The following is a 17,496-nucleotide window of genomic DNA, read 5'->3' as shown; positions in this document are numbered from 1 at the left end:
CTAGTTTTGTGAACAGCCGGACTGCAGTAGGAACTCAGGATCAGTCCAGCTCTTTGCTAATGACCTCAAAAAGAATAAATCAGAGGGGTCCACAGATGGGGGTCTCCGGTCTGATCTTCTAATCCCCTTTTCTTGTATTTCTGGATATGTTTCATGTCTGGAATCCCTGAAATCTGGAACTTAGAGAGACTTTCGGCAAAGCTCCATGAGAACGCACTCCAGTCCCAAGTAGGGTTGTCACGATACCAGAATTTGGACTGTGACATCGATACTTCGTGTAATACTTCGATTCTCGATACCAAAACGATACCTTGCCAAAAATACTAATTAAAAAAAAAAAAAGTTCTTTCATTTTCTGATGAGGCGCGAGGTGCGATGAATTCTGAACCTCCATGTTCCTCACGTTGATAGTAATTAACCCAAATCATGTTCCTCAGTCATAATTGACAACATATGAGGCACATGGAGGTTCAAAATTCATAACACCTCGCGCCTCGTGAAAGAAAGCGTTTTTTATTTTCTTTTTTAACAGCGTAAACATCATAAATGACGCTATAAATTTGTTTTCGTAACTACTATTCACTTCTATGGGATTTACGGAAACCGCGTAGCTCAGCGAGTTACGCTGTTTACGTAACTCGCCATGTAATCATTAAGTGGCCGGGAGAGCACAAAAGCTAGAACGGATTTTAGGGGGGCCCCGTTCTACAGGTAGATGCGGGTCCCAACTCTTGGACCCGCACCTATCTGACATTTATGATCGATTCACATCCTGTCCCTTGACTGCCGACTATAAGACGCAGAGACTTTTTAGCAAGATTTATTCTTGAAAAAATTTGCGTCTTATAGTCCGAAAAATACAGTATACCCTAACCGGAAATATGGTCAGACAGCCCTGGGGTCCTTCTGTCCATATATGGTATGTCCCTCGATCGTGTCACAGGGATCCCCACTTCTCATTTTCCCCTTGAATGCTGCTGTGGTGGTCAGCTTTGATCGCAGCATTCAGGGGAATAGCGGCGGAGATGAGCGGTTTCTCTGATCTCCGACGTTAGGGCGGGGCTAGGGCTGTGTAACACAACCATTGCCCCGCTCCTGACAACAAGTGCGCGCGCGGGGTCAGCATGAGGTGATGCGGGCGGCACTGCACTAATGAGCGGCGGCACTGAATACAGAGAACATGGGGTGTTTTGCAGTGTGCCCGCCATGTTCTCTGTCTTCAGTGTCCGCGCACATTATGCTGACCGCGCGCGCACACTTGTCAGGAGCGGGGCAATGACTATTTCACAGCTGCTGCTCTGACTACATTCGTGTTATAATGCTGTTTGAGGGGGCACGGCATGGAAATAGTGTGGATATTTCGATGCATCGTGCAACCCCAGTCCCAAGTCCTGCCAGGAAATTAATCTCTTTGCATCCTCTGATTCCAGAGCGGGTCATTGCCTGGGAATCCTGCACGTATAGTTTCGGGGTGGGCTCCTCCGATGCCAGCTACACCCAGAGGTTCATCTTTAGCTCGGAGAGTCCATTTATCTGGGTTCTTGGGGAGTCTGTATCCCATTGAGGCTGACTAAATAGCATCACGCGTATCCGACAATCGTCCTGTTCTGTGCTGATGAGGTCCAAAAAGACCCAAACAGTTCTGTCCACAGCAGCTCGGACTCGGCTCGTGTTTTATGTTGAAGACGTTTACATGTTCCCATTTACCTAAAAAAAAAAAAAAAAGTATAATAAAATGTAACCCAGAACTTTCCAGGGGAGAACTACTATATCTCAATCTGAAAGATTCCCCCAGGAGCAGGAGTGTTCCCCATTATAAGTCAGTGGGGGGCGCCGGACACAGATCAGAGCTGCAATTTGCATAGTATCCAGGTCATTCATAATGTTTAGTGACTGGAGTCTGTGTATAATCTCCTCCCATAATGCATTGCAGCAGAATACACCCTCTTAGTAGGAGCCATACTACTAATTCTACTGGTTTATAAATAGAATGCAAGGACCGCAGTGAAGGACTGACACCCAGGGAGAGGGAGATCATCTGTACTGGGGCCCCCACCTACCATGTGCCATTTATTATACTGGTGCTTTATGTGGCAGAGAGGGCTCCCTCTGACATCAGGGCCCGGGTGCCACTGCTACCACTGCGTGCCATAAAGCTATGCCCCTATGACAACTATCATGGGCATTGCAATGACTGCTCCTGGAGGTGTCGACCCAGCGTCTGTATTGCTTCCCTGATATAGGATACAGTATACGTAAAATTCCTTTTGGGCTGGAAGTCCGGATAAGCTGGTCCCATTCCGGATTATCAGATATGTACCTGGCCCGCTGCACCCGCACTTGGGTCAGGGACTTTATTGCGATCTACAGGATGGAGGCGAATATCCTTTATGTCTATTGCGATAAAAGTCTGATGGTTCAGAACATCCAATAATCCAGTGAGTGTTTGAGGATGACGGACTACAGGAATTTTTGCTGTATTAATAACTCTGGTAAAATAAAAACGGCATCGGGTCCCCGGTCCTGGAATCCTGTGATATACGATACCGTGTCGGGTTTTCTAGTTCTTCATTCACAATCCTGCGGGGAATCCATTACGTCCTCCCCTAGGTAGGAACAACGTTCGGTTCGTAGTCCAGTAGAGTTCCTTTAATCCGGCGTCCGATTATCCAGAAAGTCTTTGTGGCACAGAGCTGCTAGAGCAGGATGGATATCAGAGCGCGCTTCTTCCGTTTTGGACGATCATTGCGGATTTCTACGGCCTTAGGCCCAGTTCACATGGGGAAAACCACGTCGAATCAGCGGCCAAAATATGCGCCAAATCTTCCTCCTTTGATTACAACGGGAGGTAGAGGCGGTTTTTGTTTTTCCCCGGCAATTTTACTTGCAGAAATAAAAGAACAAAAAACGTTCCGCTCGATCTCGGCGTGAATAATGCTTCTGAACCTCCATTTGAAAACAATGGGAGGCAGAAAAAAAAAAAAAAATGCGCCATTTGTTTGGAGCGGTTTTCATCCACAATCCGCCTGAGGAGTTTATAGTTGAAAAAAAAACAAAAACCGCATGCATTCGAAAATTGGCCTAAAAGTTCCGGATGGAATGTTTGAGGCAGATTTTTTACATTTATTTTTTCCAGTGTGAACTAGGCCTAGGGCTACATGAACACATTCCGTAATTTTGATGCGAAAAATCCACATGAAAACCGCAGATAAAATACGCACATAATATTGCGTTTTTTGTTGCGATTTTTTTAAGGTGTGAATTTTACATTTTGATGCAGAAACGGGTGCGGAGGATTTTGGTGCCTTTTTGGAAACGGGCTGAATTGACGACCGGTCAATTTGCGTGCGGAAAAATGATTGATTGAAATCTCATTTACTTTGCTGGTGCTGTAAAATCAGCGCGGCAAATCCGCATGTAATCCACATGTAATCCGCATGTAATCCACATGTAATCCGCATGTAATCCGCGTGGCTGTAAAGTTGTCTGCCAGGGGCACGTTTTTAGGCACATTGGCTTCATGCCTCCTGGGATTGACCCAGCCCTGTAATCTCCAACCTGTGACTCCTCAGCATGGTGGGAGTTGTAGTTACGCAGCAGCTGGGATGATAAATGGAGGTTCTGAACCTTCTGCGGCAAAAGTTTCTATACGCTGCTTTTCTATGACATTTAATAATCCAGAATATTCCCTAATCTGTGTTCATCGGGTCCCAGATTGAAGGACTGTATAAAGCAGCATGTTGTATTTTATGGAGTAGATTACGTTACTCCGACATTAGCGGCACCTGATGGTTACTGGATTACTGGGGGTTAATCTGGATTATTGCACAACCCCAAAATGAAATGGTCATACCAAATCCTGTACTATCCCTTAGTGGTATTTTATTTATAATCGTTCTTTCCATTATGTAATATTAGCTCCCCATGCACTGATCTGGTGGTGGTCTTCTGTTTATACTCACAAGCAGAGCTGCAGTGTAAAGCATGGAGAGGCACAGGGCAGCAACGACCTAGTCATTGTGCAGTGGTCTTGTGCTTCTACACAGAAGCTGATATGTTAAGCAGAGCTGCAGTGTAAAGCATGGAGAGGCACAGGGCAGCAACGACCTAGTCATTGTGCAGTGGGCTTGTGCTTCTACACAGAAGCTGATATGTTAAGCAGAGCTGCAGTGTAAAGCATTGAGGCATAGAGCATGAGATACGTGGTGGGTTTTAGGGTTTTCATGCAATATTCAACACTCCACTCAAGCCAAAAAAATCACAGCATTCCCTAGAACAGTAATCTCCATTCGGTTGCAAAATGACAACTCCTGGCAGGCTGCGGCTGCCAGGGAATGCTGGGAGTTGTACTTTTGCAACAGCTGGAGACCATCCTAGAATTTGTCTATTCTGCACAAGTGAATTGGATTGAGGTTGTACTACAGACAAGCGGCGCTGTTCATGTGACGCTGATCCTTGTAGTTATGTGACACGGCATTGACGGGCAGCGGGGGAGGAGCAGATTGTGAAAGTTATGAAGGAGAGGACTGTGCATTGTGTGACTCACTAGTGACCGCACACCAGGGGCCCCCCGTGCAGGAAGAGTAATGGACCCCTCGCTCATCATGACACCCCCCATGTCTCTCTAATAATCCACTGATAACTCTGAGGACCCTCGTCATTAGCTCAGTCTTTTACGTGCTGTCTAATAGACAGAATCTGCTGTGTAGGGGCCGAGGTCACACATGTAGTACGTCCTGGTGATCTGCGCTGCAGTGTAAAGCATTGTGTCAGCCACAGTAATGAAATGTGCAGGAATCCAACTGCTGTTGTCACCATACGGTATAGGCAAAATTGCACGGATATGGTTAAGATGACGTTTATTCAACGTACGTTTCACGGTCAGTCCGACCTCTTCTTCCGGTCGGCGTTGTGTCCGCTCCCCGTATACATGGTCATCAGAATTGCATGCAGCGTACTGGCTTATAAATCCCGTCAAGAGGGGCCAAATGTGTATTTTCAGCCTTATTTTAGAGGCTGTATATGGAATTAAAGGGGTTTCTGCGATTAGAACGCTTTATTTATTTGTGCAGCTGATGGGCCCGGGATGGTCTCCCGTCTCCTATGAAATATATAAAGAGTTCTTCTGTATGCGTCCCAGTTCAGACTTTTCCCCCTCCCCCTGCTTTTCACAAACTTCAAATGAAATCTCTCTCTGGCTGTAAGGCAACTGGCTGCAGCAGGTGCCCTCCCCCACTGCCATCTGCAATTAGGGTTCCCACGATACCAGAATTTGGATTTTGATATCGATACTTTGCCAACAGTAAAAAAAAATTCTTCCGTTTTTTCTGATGTGAGGCGCGAGGCGAGATGAATGTTGAACCTCCGTGTGCCTCACATTAATAGTAATTAACCCCATCATGTACCACTCGGTCATAATGGACAACATTGGGTTAATTACTATTAATGTGAGGCACATGGAGGTTCAACATTCATCTCGCCTCGCGCCTCACATTAATAAGTGAAAGAAAGAAGTTTTTATTTTATAACGGCATAAACATGAATGGCGCTATAAATGTGTTGTGCAGGTTATTTTGGTCACGACGATAATGAATGTGTTTATTTTATGTATTGAGCCTTTTATTTTATGGTTTATTGTAAAAAAAAAAAGTGTGTTTTTGTTTTGTTTTTTTAACTTTTTTTTTTTTTAACATTACTTTTATATAATTTTTTTAACTTTTCTAGTTTTAAACTTTAATGTACTGATATATATCTATATACTGATAGTACACCGGCAGTTGTTAGGACAGACCTCCGTATGCCCTAACAACAGGAAATCAGGTCGGACAGCTCTGGGGTCCTTCAATGGACCCTGGGCTGTCTGCCCATATATGGTATGTACCTCGATCGCATCACCGTGATTCCCCGTTCCCATTTTCCCCTTGAATGCCGTGGTCCGCTCTGGTCGCAGTATTCAAGGGAATAGCGGAGATGAGGTTTCTCTGATCTCCGCCGTTAGAGCGGGGCTGCGGCTGTGTACTACAACCATTGCCCCGCTCCTGACAACTAGTGTGTGCGTGCGGTCAGCATGAGGTGATGCGGCTGGCGCTGCACTATTGAGACACTGAAGACAGAACATGGGGGTATTTTGCAGTGCGCCCGCCATGTTCTCTGTCTTCAGGGCCAGCGGCGCTCATTACTGCCGCGCCAGCCGCATTGCATCACGCTACTGACTAAACTCATGTGTTACAATACTGCGGCCGCACAGGTTAGTATCGCAATACATGAATTAACGGTGTTGAGCCTCACCCACTTAATAAAACCCGCTTCTTCCACACTCCGCCATCCCTTGTATTTTCTGCAAGACATTCCCGCAGCCTGATCAACACTTTGGGCAAGTCTGTTATTTTTAGGTGTACTGTTCCTTTAAATTGACTTTGCTTCTACTTTCCTCTTGGGTAGTTACGTGCAGCGCTCTCTTACTACATGGCGGGCAGTCTCGCTGCCTCTGATGGGTAAATAGCCCGGGGACTCATGTGACCTCAGACAATTAGGATGTTAAGTGTGACCGAGGATTAGGTTTCCCGCTGAAAGATCGTAGACTTGTACAAAAATTACCAGGTCCATGAAACTGTTGATCGCCGATCTGCAGCTCTACCCACCGCCCAAGCGGCCCGACCCTGGGTATGATGAGATACTTGCCATAGACAGAAGTCAGTGGGTCTGCAATCTTGTGTCTTTGGGGGGACGGACAGATCCAATTGAATGGCTTTTTACTGTTGCGGACCCCCCCCCCAGTGATGATCAGCGCGGTGTCTGAGAGCAGCTACTCCCTCCCCCACGATATATACGGTGTCCGTAACGAGGATCAGAACTGTCCAGGCTGAGAATCTGACCGTCGTATTGGGTTCCCTAATTACATACACAGCTGAGTTTCCGTAACATTTATTTCTCTGGTTCTGCAGCTTTTTAAGATGTTGCGTCAAAATGGAGTGGCGAACAGTTTGTGATGGTTGCGGCAAAATTAATTTTTTCGTTGCACAATCGTGGTGTTACCTGTATTTCCACATAAACCGTAATATAGTAACATAGTATCTAAGACTGAAATAAAACACAAGTCCAGATGAGACTATTATCCTGCAAAGTTGATCCAGAAAAAGGCATAAACCACATGAGACAAAAGTTCCTCATCTCCCTTCCTGACTCTGCCAATCAGAATTAATCCCTCGTTCAACGACCCATCTCCAGTGATCTAATAACGTAACCTGCAATATTACACCCAAGAAAGATGTCCAGGCCTCTTTAGAATTCTTTCAGTGAATTAACTAACGACTTCTGGTAGAGAATTCCATAGTCTCACTGCTCTTACAGTAGAGGTTCCACAGTGTGACTGCTCTTACAGTAGAGGCTCCATAGTGTGACTGCTCTTACAGTAGAGGCTCCATAGTGTGACTGCTCTTACAGTAGAGTTCCATAGTGTGACTGCTCTTACAGTAGAGGTTCCATAGTGTGACTGCTCTTACAGTAGAGGTTCCATAGTGTGACTGATCTTACAGTAGAGGTTCCACAGTGTGACTGCTCTTACAGTAGAGGCTCCATAGTGTGACTGCTCTTACAGTAGAGGCTCCATAGTGTGACTGCTCTTACAGTAGAGGTTCCATAGTGTGACTGCTCTTACAGTAGAGGCTCCATAATGTGACTGCTCTTACAGTAGAGGCTCCATAGTGTGACTGCTCTTACAGTAGAGTTCCATAGTGTGACTGCTCTTACAGTAGAGGTTCCATAGTGTGACTGCTCTTACAGTAGAGGTTCCATAGTGTGACTGCTCTTACAGTAGAGGTTCCATAGTGTGACTGATCTTACAGTAGAGGTTCCATAGTGTGACCGCTCTTACAGTAGAGGTTCCATAGTGTGACCGCTCTTACAGTAGAGGTTCCATAGTGTGATTGCTCTTACAGTAGAGGTTCCATAGTGTGACTGCTCTTACACTAGAGGTCCCATAGTGTGACTGCTCTTACAGTAGAGGTTCCATAGTGTGACTGCTCTTACAGTAGAGGTTCCATAGTGTGACTGCTCTTACAGTAGAGGTTCCATAGTGTGACTGCTCTTACAGTAGAGGTTCCATAGTGTGACTGCTCTTACAGTAGAGGTTCCATAGTGTGACTGCTCTTACAGTAGAGGTTCCATAGTGTGACTGCTCTTACAGTAGAGGTTCCATGGTGTGACTGCTCTTACGGTAGAGGCTCCACAGTGTGACTGCTCTTACGGTAGAGGTTCCACAGTGTGACTGCTCTTACAGTAGAGGTTCCACAGTGTGACTGCTCTTACGGTAGAGGTTCCACAGTGTGACTGCTCTTACGGTAGAGGTTCCATAGTGTGACTGCTCTTACAGTAGAGGTTCCATAGTGTGACTGCTCTTACAGTAGAGGTTCCATAGTGTGACTGCTCTTACAGTAGAGGTTCCATAGTGTGACTGCTCTTACAGTAGAGGTTCCATAGTGTGACTGCTCTTACAGTAGAGGCTCCATAGTGTGACTGCTCTTACAGTAGAGGCTCCATAGTGTGACTGCTCTTACAGTAGAGGTTCCATAGTGTGACTGCTCTTACAGTAGAGGCTCCACAGTGTGACTGCTCTTACAGTAGAGGCTCCATAGTGTGACTGCTCTTACAGTAGAGGCTCCATAGTGTGACTGCTCTTACAGTAGAGGCTCCACAGTGTGACTGCTCTTACAGTAGAGGTTCCACAGTGTGACTGCTCTTACAGTAGAGGTTCCACAGTGTGACTGCTCTTACAGTAGAGGTTTCATAGTGTGAATGCTTTTACAGTAAAGAATCCTCTTCTATGTTGTGTTTAATCCTTCTATCCTCTAGATGTAGTGTCCGCCCCCTTGTTATAGTTCGAGTCCTGGGTATAAATAGATGATAAAATGCCTCCGTACCGGCCTGTGACAAATTTATACATAGTCATTTGGTCGTCCAAGTCTTATTTTCTTAACGAAATAACCCCAGTTTTGATCTTTCTGGGTACTGTAGTCCACCCATCTATTTATTACTTTAGTTGCTGCCTCTGAACCCTCTCATGCTCTAGTATCTTTCTTCTACACCGGTGCCGAAAACTGTACCCATTGGCCCACATTCACTAAGACCGGCGTATCCTGCACCACTCTAAGTAAAGGCGATCATGAGATTTGTGCCATTTTTCACCTATTGTTCCTTTTTGTGGCCTAAACGTCGTCTCTTTGGAGACCACACCCACTTTTCTTGTCCCATTACAGATTTGGCGCACAAGGAGAAAAGTGGGACAATATTTCATGCGCGGTCTTACTAGAGATTTATAAAGTGGTAGAACTACGTTTCCACCATGTACATCTAAGCCCCTTTTAATGCACCCCATGATCTTGTTTGGCTTGGCAGCAGCTGCCTGACACTGATTACTACAGTTTACTCTCTCCGCTATAACTCCCTGTCCGTTTTCGTATGGTCACATGTATTTTCCCTTCCCGCGTTCATCGCCTCACATTTATCAGTGTTACATTTGTGGCGTACGATGTATATTCAGTAGTATTGGTTTATAATATACCGTACTTTATAACGCCGCGCTCAGCGTAGAGGTCGAGCTTCCGGATGATGATTGATGTCGATGTGACTGCTATTCACTGACTCGCCAGTCTTCAGTGTTGTTACATTTCTAACGTTTCTTCTTCTATTTATAGGTTAACGGGACCAAGTGGAACTGTGACTGACGGACCCGGGAATTACAAGTATAAGACCAAATGCACCTGGCTGATAAAGGGAAGGTAAATCCTGAGCGTCCACCTGTACTTATCAACCCATTTATTCTGTACAAAGCACAAGAAAATGGGAAAAATAGAGAGTCCCACTTACCTCTGCTGGGGTAAAAAAATAATCCGTCCCGACCCCAGGGATACAACACTGGGGCACTATTTTTTAGGACCTATCAGCAGGATTTTGGAGTGTGGGAGGAAACGCCGCATAATCGGTTGGAGAACATACAAACTCCATGTGCTGCCCCATTGTGACTGTACTGGCATCGCAGCCGGGTAATGATACCCTTAAAGGGATCTTCCAGATAGGAATAGTCATCGGATGAACCAAGTGTGCATGTGTATAGGGGTCCTGGAGGAATAGCTGTCGACTGAACCAATTGTACATGTGTATGAGGGGTCGGGATGTATAGCTGTCGACCGAACCAAGTGGACATGTGTATGGAGGGTCCGGAAGAATAGCTGTTGACTGAACCAAGCATGCATGTGTATAGAGTTCGGGAGGAATAGTCGCCGACTGAACCAAGTGTGCATGTGTATAGGGGTCCTGGAGCAATAGCTGTCCACTGAATCAAGTGTGCATGTGTATGAGGGGTTGGGAGGAATAGCTGTCGACTGAACCAAGTGTGCATGTGTATTGGGGGGGGGGAGCGATAAACGTAGACTGAACCAAGTGTACGTGTGTATTGGGGGGGGGGGGTTGGGAGCGATAGTCGTCGACTGAACCAAGTGTGCATGTGTATGAGGGCTCCTGGAGGATTAGCTGTCGACCGAACTAAGTGTACACGTGTATGGAGGGTCCAGAAGAATAGCTATTGGTCGAACCAAGTATGCATGTGTATGGGGGGGTCAGGAGGAATAACTGTCAGCCTAGTGTACATGTATAGGGGACGGTCGTGATCAATGTACATGTATAGGGGACGGTCGTGATCAATGTACATGTATAGGGGGTGGTCGTGATCAATGTACATGTATAGGGGACGGTCGTGATCAATGTACATGTATAGGGGGCGGTCGGGATCAATGTACATGTATGGGGCGCGGTCGGGATCAATGTACATGTATAGGGGGCGGTCGGGATCAATGTACATGTATGGGGCGCGGTCGGGATCAATGTACATGTATAGGGGGCGGTCGGGATGAATGTACATGTATAGGGGCGGTCGGGATGAATGTCCATGTATAGGGGGCGGTCGGGATGAATGTCCATGTATAGGGGGCGGTCGGGATCAATGTACATGTATAGGGGGCGGTCGGGATGAATGTACATGTATAGGGGCGGTCGGGATGAATGTCCATGTGTAGGGGGCGGTCGGGATGAATGTCCATGTGTAGGGGGCGGTCGGGATGAATGTCCATGTGTAGGGGGCGGTCGAGATGAATGTACATGTATAGGGGGCGGTCGGGATGAATGTCCATGTATAGGGGGCGGTCGGGATGAATGTCCATGTATAGGGGGCGGTCGGGATGAATGTACATGTATACGGGGCGGTCGGGATCAATGTACATGTGTAGGGGGCGGTCGGGATGAATGTACATGTATAGGGGCGGTCGGGATGAATGTCCATGTGTAGGGGGCGGTCGGGATGAATGTCCATGTGTAGGGGGCGGTCGGGATGAATGTCCATGTGTAGGGGGCGGTCGGGATGAATGTCCATGTGTAGGGGGCGGTCGGGATGAATGTCCATGTGTAGGGGGCGGTCGGGATGAATGTCCATGGGATTATCGGTACACGGCTGTCTATCTGACATGCCGTGTGGATTATCAGGTAATCTTGGCCATAAAGCGACGGGTGACAGAGATGTTGTAAATAACTCCAGGCCGAGTTTTCCTCCCGATTTATTCTTTATAATACAAAGCAAAACTGAAGGGAAAGCTGAGGCTTCAAATCAATCACTGACAATAACGAGTCTCACAAATCTCCGTGTTACCAGGCACCACCATGCGAAGGCCAAACTGCATGAGCATATCCTAAAATAGAGGGAGATGAGCGGCGCCCTGGTACGCCTGGCGCTGCTTATCTCCAAGGGAAGTAAATGATGTGAAATATTGAAATCTGGTTAGGCCGTGGTATCTGTTGGTGATGTGTAGGATACAGTATAATTGTAATAGACTATAGATAACTGAAGTTATCACACCCCATCCCCCACATCACTGACTATATAGAGGGGTCGGACGTCTTGGTAGGTGACCTATGGCTGTCTATAATCAGCTCAGAGCGTTCCCTGCGGTCGGACTGTTCTCTCTCCGCTCGCTGTGTGATTTCGCTGTTTTGCGAGCTCTGGATTCACAAGGTAAATAACAAATACGACCGGTGCCCAAAGTCTAAAGGTGAAGAGGCGGCGGCGACAGGGATTGTACTGTACACAGCACCACGTCTAACAAGGAGCAGAACTCCACCCTGAACATGGCGGTTATAGCGGATTATCCGTGTGTAGGTGTAATGTGTAATACATCAGAGTACAGGCGCTCCTGATCTCCATTCTGGCTAATAGAGGGGGTCTTAGGTTATTTCCTCCATATGGGACAGCGCCTTTAATTCCAGCCTTACACATGTGTTGGCTCGTTCAGCAGACGACTGACTCCCAAATAAAAATACACGCGTGATCCACCAAACATTCTTATTCATTTCAGTGTGGGATAAGCTGCGGCCATATACCCATGTCCCCCCAGAATCCCCTGCAGCAGCTTATTTGTTAGGGGGAGGCGGATCGAGCATACTAGATCTCACCGCGAGTGCAGCACTGGAGTAAAATACAGGATATAACTCAAGGTCCGTACAGGATAAGTAATGTAATGTATGTACACAGTGACTCCACCAGCAGAATAGTGAGTGCAGCTCTGGAGTATAATACAGGATATAACTCCGGATCAGTGCAGGATAAGTAATGTAATGTATGTACACAGTGACACCACCAGCAGAATAGTGAGTGCAGCTCTGGAGTATAATACAGGATGTAACTCAGGAACAGTACAGGATAAGTAATGTAATGTATGTACACAGTGACTCCACCAGCAGAATAGTGAGTGCAGCTCTGGAGTATAATACAGGATGTAACTCAGGATCAGTACAGGATAAGTAATGTATGTACACAGTGACTCCACCAGCAGAATAGTGAGTGCAGCTCTGGAGTATAATACAGGATATAACTCAGGATCAGTACAGGATAAGTAATGTATATACACAGTGACTCCACCAGCAGAATAGTGAGTGCAGCTCTGGAGTGTAATACAGGATATAACTCAGGATCAGTACAGGATAAGTAATGTAATGTACACAGTGACTCCACCAGCAGAATAGTGAGTGCAGCTCTGGAGTATAATACAGGATATAACTCCGGATCAGTGCAGGATAAGTAATGTAATGTATGTACACAGTGACTCCACCAGCAGAATAGTGAGTGCAGCTCTGGAGTGTAATACAGGATATAACTCAGGATCAGTACAGGATAAGTAATGTAATGTACACAGTGACTCCACCAGCAGAATAGTGAGTGCAGCTCTGGAGTATAATACAGGATGTAATTTAGAATCAGTACACACACCACTACATGCGCACAATCTAATGTGTGTGGGGGTGTCACAACCCTTGCTTGATGGCAGATGTCGGGGAAAAAGAAGATCGAACATGTTGGAATTCAATATGTTTGATCTTTTGTTCCCGTATGTGATAAGCGACTGCCAAAGGTGTCTGGTAGCGGCTTATTCCCCTCTTCATTGAAAACACGTGCTCGCTCGGCAAAGCATGCAGGTATATGGATGAATCTGGAGGACTAGATGTCGGCTATTTAACGTGTGTTGACAGCTTTGCGCGCGCACGCTCTTCGTACATATTCATACGCACGTCTTGTGTTATCCATCAGTGGAACGTCACACATTATCTAGGAGGAGAGTGATTGCTACAATACACGTTGTAAAACCTTTCAATCATTAGACAGTGTTCATGTCACCTCATTTACGAGGGAGTGCTCTGATGCAAATCTGAATAAGGAAAGGTGTTGGCGTACAGAGGGCAGAGCTTTATGATGTGCGCGCCCGCTGTACCTCACCCTGTAGAAATGTACTTCAAAATATCTATGCACTCTCTGACTTAAAGAGGTCCTCCAACTGATTAAGAGACTGCGAACACCCTGCGTCCAGTGATGCCAGGCCTCCCTACCGGTCCTAGTCTCCAGATTAATGCCAGTGCCGCCTTGACCTAAAGACTTGACTAATCGGAGATATACTGGTTGCTTGGGGTACGTTACCTGACAACCCCTAATAAGGCTATAGCTGTTACATGGTAGTAAATGGCTCCACTGCTCCGGTCAAAGCTGATATGTCATAGTGGTGCCAGCAGAGAAGGCAAAACAGTCTCGTTACAGTCACGTTGTCATCCACCATCTCACCCTACAGTATTAATAATATTTTTTACAAAAATGGATTGAGGTGGAACCGTTATCTAACACAATTATACAGATTGCTATGACATCCAAGATACTTATCCTGAGTTACATCCTGTATTATACTCCAGAGCTGCACTCACTATTCTGCTGGTGGAGTCACTGTGTACATACATTACATTATTTATCCTGTACTGATCCTGAGTAACATCCTGTATTATACTCCAGAGCTGCACTCACTATTCTGCTGGTGGAGTCACTATGTGCATACATTACATAACTTATCCTGTACTGATCCTGAGTTACATCCTGTATTATACTCCAGAGCTGCACTCACTATTCTGCTGGTGGAGTCACTGTGTACATACATTACATTACTTATCCTGTACTGATCCTGAGTTACATCCTGTATTATACTCCAGAGCTGCACTCACTATTCTGCTGGTGGAGTCACTGTGTACATACATTACATTACTTATCCTGTACTGATCCTGAGTTATATCTTGTATTATACTCCAGAGCTGCACTCACTATTCTACTGGTGGAGTCACTGTGTACATACATTACATTACTTATCCTGTACTGATCCTGAGTTACATCCTGTATTATACTCCAGAGCTGTACTCACTATTCTGCTGGTGGAGTCACTGTGTACATACATTACATTACTTATCCTGTACTGACCCCGAGTTACATCCTGTATTATACTCCAGAGCTGCACTCACTATTCTGCTGGTGGAGTCACTGTGTATATACATTACATTACTTATCCTGTACTGATCCTGAGTTACATCCTGTATTATACTCCAGAGCTGCACTCACTATTCTGCTGGTGGAGTCACTGTGTACATACATTACATTACTTATCCTGTACTGATCCTGAGTTATATCTTGTATTATACTCCAGAGCTGCACTCACTATTCTGCTGGTGGAGTCACTGTACATACATTACATTACTTATCCTGTACTGATCCTGAGTTATATCTTGTATTATACTCCAGAGCTGCACTCACTATTCTGCTGGTGGAGTCACTGTGTACATACATTACATTACTTATCCTGTACTGATCCTGAGTTACATCCTGTATTATACTCCATAGCTGAATCCACTATTCTGCTGGTGGAGTCACTGTGTACATACCTTACATTACTTATCCTGTACTGATCCGGAGTTACATCCTGTATTATACTCCAGAGCTGCACTCACTATTCTGCTGGTGGAGTCACTGTGTACATACATTACTTATCCTGTACTGATCCTGAGTTATATCCTGTATTATACTCCAGAGCTGCACTCACTATTCTGCTGGTGGAGTCACTGTGTACATACATTACATTACTTATCCTGTACTGATCCTGAGTTATATCCTGTATTATACTCCAGAGCTGTACTCACTATTCTGCTGGTGGAGTCACTGTGTACATACATTACATTACTTATCCTGTACTGATCCGGAGTTACATCCTGTATTATACTCCAGAGCTGCACTCACTATTCTGCTGGTGGAGTCACTGTGTACATACATTACTTATCCTGTACTGATCCTGAGTTATATCCTGTATTATACTCCAGAGCTGCACTCACTATTCTGCTGGTGGAGTCACTGTGTACATACATTACATTACTTATCCTGTACTGATCCTGAGTTACATCCTGTATTATACTCCAGAGCTGTACTCACTATTCTGCTGGTGGAGTCACTGTGTACATACATTACATTACTTATCCTGTACTGACCCCGAGTTACATCCTGTATTATACTCCAGAGCTGCACTCACTATTCTGCTGGTGGAGTCACTGTGTATATACATTACATTACTTATCCTGTACTGATCCTGAGTTACATCCTGTATTATACTCCAGAGCTGCACTCACTATTCTGCTGGTGGAGTCACTGTGTACATACATTACATTACTTATCCTGTACTGATCCTGAGTTATATCTTGTATTATACTCCAGAGCTGCACTCACTATTCTGCTGGTGGAGTCACTGTGTACATACATTACATTACTTATCCTGTACTGATCCTGAGTTACATCCTGTATTATACTCCATAGCTGAATCCACTATTCTGCTGGTGGAGTCACTGTGTACATACCTTACATTACTTATCCTGTACTGATCCGGAGTTACATCCTGTATTATACTCCAGAGCTGCACTCACTATTCTGCTGGTGGAGTCACTGTGTACATACATTACTTATCCTGTACTGATCCTGAGTTATATCCTGTATTATACTCCATAGCTGAATCCACTATTCTGCTGGTGGAGTCACTGTGTACATACCTTACATTACTTATCCTGTACTGATCCGGAGTTACATCCTGTATTATACTCCAGAGCTGCACTCACTATTCTGCTGGTGGAGTCACTGTGTACATACATTACTTATCCTGTACTGATCCTGAGTTACATCCTGTATTATACTCCAGAGCTGCACTCACTATTCTGCTGGTGGAGTCACTGTGTACATACATTACTTATCCTGTACTGATCCTGAGTTATATCCTGTATTATACTCCAGAGCTGCACTCACTATTCTGCTGGTGGAGTCACTGTGTACATACATTACATTACTTATCCTGTACTGATCCTGAGTTACATCCTGTATTATACTCCAGAGCTGTACTCACTATTCTGCTGGTGGAGTCACTGTGTACATACATTACATTACTTATCCTGTACTGACCCCGAGTTACATCCTGTATTATACTCCAGAGCTGCACTCACTATTCTGCTGGTGGAGTCACTGTGTATATACATTACATTACTTATCCTGTACTGATCCTGAGTTACATCCTGTATTATACTCCAGAGCTGCACTCACTATTCTGCTGGTGGAGTCACTGTGTACATACATTACATTACTTATCCTGTACTGATCCTGAGTTATATCTTGTATTATACTCCAGAGCTGCACTCACTATTCTGCTGGTGGAGTCACTGTGTACATACATTACATTACTTATCCTGTACTGATCCTGAGTTACATCCTGTATTATACTCCATAGCTGAATCCACTATTCTGCTGGTGGAGTCACTGTGTACATACCTTACATTACTTATCCTGTACTGATCCGGAGTTACATCCTGTATTATACTCCAGAGCTGCACTCACTATTCTGCTGGTGGAGTCACTGTGTACATACATTACTTATCCTGTACTGATCCTGAGTTATATCCTGTATTATACTCCATAGCTGAATCCACTATTCTGCTGGTGGAGTCACTGTGTACATACCTTACATTACTTATCCTGTACTGATCCGGAGTTACATCCTGTATTATACTCCAGAGCTGCACTCACTATTCTGCTGGTGGAGTCACTGTGTACATACATTACTT

At 45.3% G+C, this 17,496-nt stretch overlaps 1 protein-coding gene across 1 annotated transcript in view; it reads left to right on the top strand.

The window, feature by feature from the left end:
• Positions 1-17,496, top strand: part of LOC142731921 (attractin-like) — a 105,064-nt gene that overhangs the window by 32,943 nt on the left and 54,625 nt on the right. The window contains exon 2 of the mRNA XM_075849470.1: positions 9,693-9,776. Within this exon, the coding sequence (XP_075705585.1) occupies positions 9,693-9,776 (84 nt within the window). The remainder of the gene's footprint in view (positions 1-9,692; positions 9,777-17,496) is intronic.

The sequence above is a fragment of the Rhinoderma darwinii genome, unplaced genomic scaffold, assembly GCF_050947455.1.
Source record: "Rhinoderma darwinii isolate aRhiDar2 unplaced genomic scaffold, aRhiDar2.hap1 Scaffold_878, whole genome shotgun sequence".
Classification (NCBI taxonomy): Eukaryota; Metazoa; Chordata; class Amphibia; order Anura; family Rhinodermatidae; genus Rhinoderma; species Rhinoderma darwinii.
The sequence above is the reverse complement of the archived record's forward strand: the minus strand, read 5'-3'. Positions and strand labels throughout refer to the sequence as shown.